At 40.6% G+C, this 12,072-nt stretch overlaps 1 protein-coding gene across 2 annotated transcripts in view; it reads left to right on the plus strand.

Moving 5' to 3' along the window:
* Positions 1 to 777: 777 nt before the first annotated feature.
* WDR70 (WD repeat domain 70) overlaps positions 778 to 12,072 on the plus strand; it is a 305,434-nt gene continuing 294,139 nt past the window's right edge. The window contains exons 1-3 of one of the 2 annotated variants that reach the window (XM_078066655.1): positions 778 to 934; positions 1,032 to 1,097; positions 4,165 to 4,248. In XM_078066655.1, the coding sequence (XP_077922781.1) occupies positions 910 to 934; positions 1,032 to 1,097; positions 4,165 to 4,248 (175 nt within the window). In that variant the 5' untranslated portion in view covers positions 778 to 909. Of the gene's footprint in view, positions 935 to 1,031; positions 1,098 to 4,164; positions 4,249 to 12,072 lie in introns of those variants that run through there. The other variant, XM_078066656.1, reaches the window with a different exon arrangement.

Below are 12,072 nucleotides of genomic sequence, written 5' to 3' on the forward strand. Positions count from 1 at the left end.
TTATGGAATGAATAGGTCATGGGGATAAAAGGTACAGGATAGGGAATCCAGTCAAGGGTACTGTAATAGTGTTGTATGGTGATAGATAGTAGCTACACTTGTGGGCAAAATATATAGACTTGTTGAATCACTATGTTGAATGTCTGAAACTAATGTAGCATTGTGTCAACTGTACTTCAAAACAAAACAAAATACCTCCCCAGGTGATAACTAATATGCAACTGAGATTGAGAAACATTGCCTGAGGGCTTCCACGGGTTTACTTGTTCCTTGTAGGACCTGTGTACTTATTCTTTCTTTTTTTTTCTAAATGCTTATTATACCAATCATGTATAGTCATTGAATAAAATCTAGAAAATAAAGAAGGAAGGAAGGGAAGGAAGGGAAAGGAAGAGAAGGGAAGGAGGGATGCCTGGGTGGCTCATTGGTTAAGCCTCTGCCTTCAGCTCAGGACGTGATCCCAGGGTCCTGGGATCCAGCCCCACATAGGGCTCCCTGCTTAGCGGGAGGCCTGCTTCACCCTCTCCCACTCCCCCTGCTTGTGTTCCTGTCTCTGTCAAATAAATAAATAAAATCTTAAAAAAAGAAGGAAGGAAAGGAAAGAAAGAAAAAAAAGGAAGGAAGGAAGGAAGAAAGAAAGAAAAAAAGAAAGAAAGGGTGTTGACACAAATTATATAAGGTTCCCAGCCGGTGGGTTGAGTTAGCAGGTGATCTCTGCGGCGCTTATGCCCCTCCAGCCCGCTAGGGCGGCGCAGCTCGGCGGACCGCCATCCCCTCGCGGAAGGCGACGCTCTTGGCCTTGGCGGCGGCGCAGTCTCTCCAAGGTGATACTCCCTGCTGGTTTTGCCTCGAGTCCTTAGCCGCTGTTTGTGCTGTGGCTGTGGCTAGTTTTGCGGCGGGCGGCTGGCCATGGAGCGCCCGGGGCCCAGTGAAGGTGGGTTCCGTGGGGCGATGCCAGGCAGGGCGGGAAGGGCCGGGGGACGCCGAGGTCGCCGCACTAACGAGACCTTCTCCTCCTCCTCTTGCCCCAGTGACAGGCTCAGACGCATCGGGACCGGATCCGCAGCTGGCGGCTACCATGGGCTTCACGGGGTTCGGTGAGTGACTGTCTTAACGCCTAGCCTCATCTCCTTTTGCAGAGGTTTTAAGAACCGCAGGTTGAGAGAGGAGGCCCAGCTGTCACCTCTGTTCCGCACTCTCCGCTGTGCCAAGCCCTAGTTATTTTGGCTCTAGTGTATGCCTTGCAACTTTCTCGGTAGCCTCTTTCCCATCCGTTTTCGAATTCTTGCTTGTCTGTTGGGACCAGTTCAGGTGACACGTATGGGAAGCCTTGTGGGAAAGATAGCTTTGTGACCTATGCTGTGGACGGTGTTGGTTAGTGGAGGGAGTTGTCTTTTTGTGTCCTGAGACTGAGAGCTAACCATTGACTGTGGTCTGTAATGAGATGGCTTTTCTGGCATCAAGTGGGCCATTAAGTGATATTATAACGGTTATTAAATCCTTTTTGATTCAAGCCTTTCTTCCCCGGAATTGTCACTTCAGTCTCTCTGTAGAGTCTTGTTATGAGATAAAGAAGGACATTTCAAACAGAGATGTAGTCATCTGTAGAAAACATTACTGCTTGTAAGAAACAAGTGTAAATTGTCTTCCCATTTCCCTGGTCTTGGATAGAACAAATATCAGGCTAATGTGTCCAGGTCTCTTGTTGGTGTTCATATATCCATTTATTATGGTAATGTCTTCTGCCACATTTTTACTCCTAGGTGGTCATGTTTACAAAAATACTATATAATTATGTATTACTATAGTATTTACTTTTGTGGGTTTTTTTTTTTTAAGATTTTATTTATTGTCAGAGAGAGAGCGCGCCCAAGCAGGCGGAGCGGCAGGCAGAGGAAGAAGCAGGCTCCCTGCTGAGCAAGGAGCCCGATGAAGGGCTCCATTCCAGGATCGTGGGATTATGACCTGCGGTGAAGGCAGACGCTTAACCGACTGAGCCACCCAGGCGTCCCTATAGTATTTACTTTTGTTTCAGTTCTTTAAAATAGTTTCCTCCCTAATTTCAAAAATAACACATATTAATAGCAGAAGATCTGAAGAACACAAAAAATGAGAAGGAAGAAAGTAAATCCTTAATAATTGCATGACCTAGAAATCAAGACTTAGAAGTTTGTTTTCTATTCTTTTCTGTTGTATATTTATCAAGAAAGTTAACATCATATGTATGTACAATTTTATATTCTTAATTATATACTTTAATTCTTAATACTTTGAGGATTTTCCCTGTTACAACGTGCTCTTCCAAAACATTTTTAATGGCTGAATAGTACATTTAATAGAAGTGTCATAATTTTGGCCTACATAGTTTCTAATTCTAACTTTTATTAGTAATACTAAAAAGAATATCTTTATAAATAACTCTTATTTTTTTTTGGTAAAAGGAATTTTATGTGTATTTCCATAGGGGAAATTTCTAAAGAAGGGACTATAATAAAAATATAAATATTAAAAAGTAACCAAGGGCGCCTGGGTGGCTCAGTTGGTTAAGCGACTGCCTTCAGCTCAGGTCATGATCCTGGAGTCCCAGGATCGAGTCCCACATCGGGCTCCCTGCTCAGCGGGGGGTCTGCTTCTCCCTCTGACCCTCTCCCCGCTCGTGCTCTCTCTCATTCTCTCTCTCTCAAATAAATAAATAAAATCTTTAAAAAAAAAAAAAAAAGTAACCAAAACATTGGGTATATATCTTTTTTTATTTTTTAATTTTTTTTAAATTTATTTTTTAAGTAGGCTCCACAACCAGCGTGGAGCCCAACCCAGGGCTTGAACTCATGATGCTGAGATCAAGAGTCTTACGCTTAGGGGCACCTGGGTGGCTCAGTTGGTTGGGTGACTGCCTCCGGCTCAGGTCATGATCCTGGAGTCCCAGGATCAAGTCCGGCATCTGGCTCCCTGCTCAGCAGGGAGTCTGCTTCTCCTCTGACCCTCCCCCTCTCATGCTCGCTCTCTGTCTCATTCTGTCAAATAAATAAATAAATAAATAAATACATACATACATACATACATACAAACAAACAATCTTTACCCCCCCCCCCAAAAAGTCTTACACTTAATGGACTGAGCCACCCAGGTGCTCCTGGGTATATATCTTTTAAAACTAATTGATACATTTTGTCATAATGCCCTTCAGAAAGGTTGTTTCAGAGCGCCTGGGTGGCTCAGTCGGTTAAGCGACTGCCTTCGGCTCAGGTCATGATCCCAGGGTCCTGGGATCGAGTCCCACATCGGGCTTCCTGCTCCGCGGGGAGCCTGCTTCTCCCTCTCCCACTCCTTCTGCTTGTCTTCCCTCTCTCGCTGTGTCTCTCTCTGTCCAATAAATAAATAAAATCTTTAAAAAAAAAAAAAAAGGTTGTTTCATTTTATAGCAAAGTCAGTATTATGTAAGAATGACATTTTTACCATATTCTTACTAACATGGAGTAGACATTATTATTTAAAAAAAAAGCAATGAAAACAAATATAATATTGCTTCCAAGCTCATTCACGTTGCCAGAATTTGGTTTCTTGTAGTTTTAGGGCTGAGGCCTCTGTTTCCTTATTTGCTGGGTGGGAGGTGGGAGGTGGGAGTCTCTTAGCTTCTTAAGGTCCTTGCATTCTTGTCATCTTACTGCCATCATCTGAAAATGAACTAGTGTTTCCAGTCCTTCTCACACTTTACATCTCTCTGACTTCAGCTGTATCTGTTCTTCATCTTTGCTTGTAAGGGCTTCTGTGATTAGATTGGGCCAACCAGGATAATCTGTTTTAAAGTCCATAACCTTAATTAGATCTACAAAGCCCCTTTTGCCCTGTAATTTAACATATTCCCGGGTTCCAGAGATTAGGGTATGAACATTCTCCATTCTGCCTATGACCAGTGTTGTAGATTTAATGGGTAGAGTCCAGGTGAATTAGAGGAGGATGGGAAAGTTGGCTGGTCAACGATGAGACTGTCATTAAAAATTCCCTGGGAAGTAAACTCTTTCTTCCTAGGTATTTTTCTTGTAGCCAGGCTATAAATTAAACAGACTAAATGGTTATCAAACATTTAATAAGTGTTTATTGAGTACCTAAAATTTGGCCAGCTTAGTGCAAGAAGATCACAGTCTGCTACTTATTTCTGTTTAGGAAAAAAAGCTCGAACATTTGATTTGGAAGCAATGTTTGAACAAACACGAAGAACAGCTGTGGAAAGAAGTCGGAAAACACTGGGTAAGCAGTTATGGCTCTTTTATTGGTTTAAATACTGTATACACCTTACACAAGTACATTGACAGTTATAAGACTGAAAAAAAATGCAAAGTTGTTTTTTTTTTTTTAAGATTTTATTTATTTATTTGACAGAGAGCGACAGAGAGAGAGGGAACACAAGCAGGGGGAGTGGGAGAGGGAGAAGCAGGCTTCCCACTGAGCAGGGCGCCCGATGTGGGGCTCGATCCCAGGACCCCGGGATCATGACCCGAGCCGAAGGCAGACGCTTAGCGACTGAGCCACCCAGGCGCCCCTCAAAGTTGTTAAAAGACCAAATGTGCTGGTTCCTTTGGAAGCAGAGGTTATTATTTTTTTTTAGCATGGTAAAAGTTGCATCTAAGTAGGATAAGAAAGTCTGAATGCTAAAATCTTTTTGAAGTGTGTACTATGAACAAAGAGGGATTCTAAATTAATTTATAAGAATCAGAATAGCAGTTTCTTTGTTACCTCTCCTTCCACCTTTATCTGATTTTCATTTCATTTTTTTCTTTTCCTGCTTACAGTGGAACCAGTATTTGTAAGGCTGGGCGAGAGGTGGCTCTCAGAGCTGTGTGCACCGCTGACTGTTGACTCAGACAGTATAGACAGTTGAGACAGACAGTGAATGTGGCTGCTCTTGAGCCCCTGCATTCATGAGTTGTATCAGACATTTAATGAAGGCCTTAATTTCCAGACTGTCTGGTGTGATACCAGGTGGTTGGCAATTCTGGGTACCACCTTAGGGTCTTCCAAGTAGACGGACTCCTCTACTGCTTTGTTTTTTGTCTTTTTTAAAGATTTATTTAATCATTTGACAGAGAGCACACAAGCAGGGGGAGCAGCAGGGAGAGGGAGAAGCAGGCTTCTCGCTGAGCAGGGAGCCCGATGCGGGGCTCAATCCCAGGACCCCGGGATCATGACCTGAGCCGAAGGCAGATGCTTAACGACTGAGCCACCCAGGCGCCCCTCTACTGCTTTCTTCGGATGTGACTCAGATCATTCTTACAGCGAAAGGATAGATGTATCTTGATAGCGCAAAAGGGGCTAGAAATCAGACTGGACTTCTGGAAAAATTTAAGTGAATGTTGTTCTGGCGATTGTCCTTTTTGGTTTTAAAATGATAAATTATATAGCAGTAATTTGGAAAGTGAGCTTGATGTGAAATTTTTTGGTCTTCGGAAGAATAAGGTTTTTTGTGGCGAGAAGCCCACATACTGTTTTTTAAAAAGAACTGTCATCGGGCGCCTGGGTGGCTCAGTTGGTTAAGCGACTGCCTTCGGCTCAGGTCATGATCCCGGAGTCCTGGGATCGAGTCCCGCATCGGGCTCCATGCTCAGCAGGGAGTCTGTTTCTCCCTCTGACCCTCCCCCATCTCATGCTCTCTCCATCTCATTCTCTCTCTCAAATAAATAAATAGAATCTTTAAAAAAAAAATAAATAAAAAGAACTGTCATTAATAACACATTTCAAACATACAAAAGTATAGTAATGAACTCCTGTCACACAGATTTAAGTACTATAACAGTTCACAGCTGGTGTTATTTCCATTTTCTTCCCCTCTCAGATTATTTTGATATAAATCTGAGACACATTATTTCACCCATAAATATTTTAGTATGTCTTTAAGAGATACTGAACCTTTTATTTTTTATTTATTTATTTATTTTTAAAGATTTTATTTATTTATTTGACAGAGAGAGAGATAGCGAGAGCAGGAACACAAGCAGGGGGAGTGGGAGAGGGAGAAGCAGGCTTCCTGCCGAGCAGGGAGCCCGATGTGGGACTCGATCCCAGGACCCTGGGATCATGACCTGAGCCAAAGGCAGACGCTTAACGACTGAGCCACCCAGGCGCCCGGAGATACTGAACCTTTTAAAAACTTAACTGAAATACTTCTACCACACTTAAAAATAATAAATAATTTAATATCATCAGACAAGATACAAAGACACGCTACTACTTGAGGCATATTTACAAATGCTTTAACCACTTAATTTTTATTTTTTTTTAAATTTATTTATTTGACAGGGACACAGTGAGAGAGGGAACACAAGCAGGGGGAGTGGGAGAGAGAGAAGCAGGCTTCCCGCGGACCAGGGAGCCCGATGTGGGGCTCGATCCCAGGACCCTGGGATCATGATCTGAGCTCAAGGCAGCCGCTTAACGACTGAGCCACCCAGGCGCCCCTAACCACTTAATTTTTAAATTAAGCATTTTAGTGAATGCTTATGCTATTAGAGTATAGCTCTCTTGTATTTACGTCTTTCAGCTTGTGATAACAAAACACTTGGAACAGAGATTGTCTGTTCACCTAAGTAAGTTTTATAGTTCCCTGTACCATGCCTTGAAAGATAAGTCCTCGATATATACTTGAGAAGATTGAATTTAGAACTCTAATACTGCCTTTTAAAAAATAAATTCTGCTTCTTTGGAGAATGTTTTAAAATGGACCCGTCCATTGTATAGAGCTTTGGATTTGGAGTTGGAGGACCTAGGTTTGAGGGTCAGCTGCACATCCTACTAGAGATAACGTTGGGTGGATTTTCAAATATCAGATCCTTAATTTCCTCATCTCTTAGGTGGAAGTGATAATAAGGAATCCCTTAGAAGTTTCTTAAAGGGGGGCGCCTGGGTGGCTCAGTTGGTTGGGCGACTGCCTTCGGCTCAGGTCATGATCCTGGAGTCCCGGGATCGAGTCCCGCATCGGGCTCCCTGCTCGGCGGGGAGTCTGCTTCTCCCTCTGACCCTCCTCCCTCTCATATGCTCTCTCTCTCTCATTCTCGCTCTCTCAAATAAATAAATAAAATCTTTAAAAAAAAAAAAAAAAAAAAAAAAAAAGAAGTTTCTTAAAGGGATTAAGATGTTGGGCATAGTACCTTTTAAACAGTAAAGTACTTTAAAAATATCACTTTAAACTCTTACAGTTTTTCTTAGTAAAGCATGTATGCATTTAGCACCTAAGGGGAATTACAGCGAACAGTTACTAGATTTTTAAAATTTGAAAAATCATCTCAAGACCAAGTTCTCCTGTGATGTTTGTGGATGAATTGTGTTGAACTTTGTTGATTTAGTATTATATCCTCGGACTTGGACTGCTGTTTTTACCCCTGATCTAAATACATGAATCCAAAGTTTCACTTATTTTTCTTGAAAGTTCAAAAATTGCGATATGGGCATTATTTATCTCGTGATTGGATTAGAGATTGGCATTGACATTAGACTTGAGGAAAATAATTCTTATGGTTCCCCCCCACCCCCCGGCAGTCCCTTTTAATAGAAAGTTTGTCTGTGTATATGTATATGAACTGTTTTGGTTGGTAAATGCTCTCATAGAAAGGATGAATTACTATAAAACCTCAATAAAGTATGCATTCTGTTAAATGTCAGGAAATAATAATGGTACAATTGGTTTGTTTTTTTTAAAGTGTTTTCTTTTTCTTTTTTTTTAAAGATTTTATTTATTTATTTATTTATTTATTTATTTGAGAGAGCACCAGCGAGCAGGAGGGTTGGGAGGGGCAGAGGGAGACTCAGGCTCTCCGCTGAGCAGGGAGCCTGAAACAGGACTCGATTCTAGAACCCCGGGATCATGACCTGAGCTGAAGGCGGACGCTTAACCCACAGAGCCACCCAGGCACCTCTATATGTTTTATTTTTCCGAAAGGTCTAATAATTATGTCTAGGGCATATGTAAGACTTAGGTCCTTTTTTAGAGCTATAATACTATGAGGAGATAAATGGGGAAGAAAAATTTATTCAAATGCTTATTTTGGGTGTGCATGTGTTTTATTTATTAAAAATTATTAGAGCACCAGCGAGTGCGTGCATGGGGGACGGGGGGAGCAGAGAGAGAGTGGGAGAAGCAGACTCCTTGCTGAGCAGGGAGCCCGTGGAGGGGGGATGGTGGCACCAGAGGGCTCAATCCCAGGACCCCGAGATCCTGACCTGAGCCAAAGACAGAGGCTTAACTGACTGAGCCACCCAGGTGGTATGCCTGTGCTTTAGATGGATTTATGAACCTTCTCTGTGGTAGGACAGGAAACAATATCTTTGAAAAAACAGTTAAGATAGGATTTGAATATGATTTCAATGGATGATTTAGTGATCCTGAAAAGAAAAACTGTCCCAGAGATTTTAGAAATTAGAAAAGCTTAAAGAAGTGTGTGTGTGTGTGTACCTGAAATGGTCTTCCTACCTGGTTAAATCCTATCTCATCCTTTAAGCCCTCACACATATTTTACTTTTTCTAGGAATTTTTTGAAAACCTGTCTGGACATAATAATTGTTCCCTGCCTTTGTTTCCATAACACTTTAAAAAATACTATAAATTTTATCCTAATATTGTTCACGTATTGAGGATAAGAACCTTGTTTTCATCTTATACTTACAGTGCCTAGTAGAGCTTAGTACATAATAGTTACATCCCTAAATATTTAATGGAGAAATGTAATTAATGTAGTTAAAATGTTCTTATTTTTTAATTTCCTAGTATTTTGGCATTAAATATTTAGAATTAAATGTAGATTTACATGAAATTGGTAGGCTAGTGAATTGTTTTAAGTTAGAGTAACAAAAAGATTTAGCAAGATTTAAGTCCCATGGGTAAAAAGAATATCATGATTAGAAAACATTTATTCTAGCTTATATTTACAGTAATTTTATTTCCTTTACATTTTATCTTGAGTCTCATTTCTTCCTTTAAGTTAAGTGATTGCTATAATGATTGGCTCTGAGATTTCATGTGCCAAATTACATTCCTTTGAGTCTGCAATTTGTGTGAATGAGCCCAGATGGGAGATGGTAGTTTTGGATAGTTTGCTGTTACCTAGACAAAAATTGCATACATATGGAGGAGCTTTTGCAGAAATGGCTATCCAAAAATTGGTAACTGTTTGAAAGTAGAGAACAATAAAATTAGGTGCTTGGAAGAATAAAATTAGGTGTGGGATAGTAGGTTAATTCACTTTGGTTAAGGGAAGATACAGAGCATTTTTACAGTGCTTATAGTGTGCTTGGTTCCACATTTGATGAAAATGCATGAAACGATACCCTTTGCAGGGAGTTACAGACTACTGAATTCTGTTTGGTTTTGGTTTTTGTCCTCACTTAGCAATGAGGAAGATATTTTTTTTCCCCTCTAAAATGTCTTAATCCCACTTTTTATCTTTATCCCTTGCTTTAATGAAGCAACAGGTGATGGCAGAAAACTCTCTGATTAGAAAATCCTGGCTAGTGTTTAAAAAAATTTTTTTAAATTTTAAATTAAAAAAATCAGATGCTTGGGGATGCCTGGGTGGCTCAGTCTGTTAAGCCTCTGCCTTCTGCTCAGGTCATGATCCCAGGGTCCTGGGATCGAGTCTAGCAGTGGGCTCCTTGCTCAGCAGGGAGCCTGCTTCTCCCTCTGCCTGCCACTCCCCCTGCTTGTGCTCGCATGCTCTCTCTCTCTCTGACAAATAAATAAATAAAATCTTTAAAAAAAATTAGATGCTTTACTAGGTACAAGTAGTTTGGAGTATTTATCCTCTGGTGAGGAACTCTAGTTGGACAGGTAAGCAGCTCAGTTTCCAGATAGTCTGGCTACAAGCATGCAGTAAAGGGCTGGGCTTTGGAGAGAAAGGCAGGCAAACTATTATATAAGGTAGGTGGTGCTCACTGGGTAATTTTGTCTCTAAGAAAGTCTGGTCACATCTTGGAAAGATCATTGTAGAGCCTCAGTTCACTGCTTGGGGACTTCATAGCTTTGTTACTTAACTTTTCTATGGCATAGATTTCTCAAATGTGGAGTGAAAATAATAGTGCCTACATCAACTGTATTGTATAATTGAAATTTGCTAAGACAGTAGAACTTAAATGTTTTCACTTAAAAAAGGGTGAATATGTGGGGTGATAGATCTGTTCATTGACTCCATGGGGAGAATCTTCTTGTAATGTAGATGTATATTAAATCATCACATTGTGCACTTTAAATATTTTACAATTTTGTCAATTATACCACAAGCTAAAAAAAAATAGTACCTACTTCAGAGGTTGTTGTGATGATTAAAGGAGCTAATTTATAGGCAGTGCTTAAAACAGTACCTGATACACAGTAAGCTCCATGTAAGTGTTAGCTGCTATTATATTTGTTAAATTAAGGTTGTTATTATAAGGTGGTTACTTGCAAAGAAGTCCTAGAAGATCTAATTGAAAATGGCTCAAATAAGAAAAATTTAGTGTTACACGTGAAAACAACTCTGGAATTGGGCTCTTCCACCTTCTGAGTCCTGACATGAAGAATGTTAAGTTTTTTCCCCCCTTTTTCTGCTTTGCCAGTTTCAGGGTATTGGCTTATTTTAAGCGGACTGCCCTCATGACTGGAAATTGTAGGTGAAATTTTGTTACATGGGGATGACCACATCCACAGGCTGAAAGGATACTTTGTATATATATATTTTTAGAAGTAAGAAAACCTTTCTCAAATGTTCCTCCAGCTGACTTCTCATATCTTATTGGCTGGTAGTAGTGTGGAACATCAGTTCTAAAAAACGGCCACTGGTAAGAGCAATATAGTTGATTTGGAATCAAGCTTTACCCCTCTGGGCAGGGAGGGGCCCAGCCTCTGCTGAAGCACCTCCTCCCTCTTATCTGGAGAAAATTGTGGGTTTTCTTAGCAAGGGAAAAAGGAAGGAACGGCTGCCGGATAGGAGGCTAATAATGTACACCTAGGTATTGTTTACTGATTAAGGTGAGAAGTGCCCCAAGACCAGAGCCCAGGATCAACTGTCCAAGTGTGGTTTCACCCCTAGCCTCTCCCCTCCCACCCTGGAGAGTATGGAGGGATTGACTGGCGAAGCAGGATGAGGGTAGGAGCCATGCAGGCCTACTCTTATATTTAGACATTATCTTCCTTATTTTTATTTTTTTCAACCTCAGCATCAGAGTGCAGAATTATCTAACCCACCCACCTTAGCCCAGTGGTGAGCACAAAAAATATCAACATGAGCTAGCGCTATAGTGTTTGCCTTACCTCTTCCTGTAGAGTTTTATCTTCCCTGTTTGAAATAAAAGGCTATCTAGTTACAAACATATATTTGTTATCTTCTTGTTTCTTATCCTCCATATCCTATCAGCAAAAGACCCTAAAGAGTACAACATTCCAATTAATAAGTGCCTTTTGATACTGTTTAACTTTAGGTGTATTATTTTTTCATTATTAAGAAAAAATGTTAAAGATTATCTCAGGTTAGTGAGGGTGGTGGTAGTTGAGAACCAGACTATTCATATAATTCATTTCCTTCCTGTGTGCCCCCCAATTGTAGAGTGACATTATCAGAGGAAAAAGATCAGATTTCTTTGGATCATTTTTTTTTGTGTGTGTTTCCAAGGTAAATAACTCTAGAAATCTGAAATTTTCCCATGATTTTTGTGGGAAGTCCCTTACCACAAATCCAGTGGGGGAAATTCAGAAATGAACAAAATTCTGATTTTATAGTTTAAAATACTAAGAATAAAAAGTGAAATTACCTAAACTCTTACCTTTGGATACTTTATTTTTTGCTTATCACCTTCCACATCTTTTTATCGTAATTAATTAATTATTTATTTTTTAAAGATTTTATTTATTTATTTCAGAGAGATAGTAAGAGAGAGCACAAGCAGGGGGCAGGGAGAGGGAGAAGCAGACTCCCTGCCGAGCAGGGAGCCCGACTCAGGGCTAGACCCCAGCATACTGGGATCATGACCTGAGCCAAAGGCAGACGCTTAACTGAGCCACCCAGGCGCCCCTCTTCTTATTTTTTTAAATTTTTATTTTTTAAGATTTTATTT

This window comes from Halichoerus grypus, chromosome 2, assembly GCF_964656455.1.
Source record: "Halichoerus grypus chromosome 2, mHalGry1.hap1.1, whole genome shotgun sequence".
Classification (NCBI taxonomy): domain Eukaryota; kingdom Metazoa; phylum Chordata; class Mammalia; order Carnivora; family Phocidae; genus Halichoerus; species Halichoerus grypus.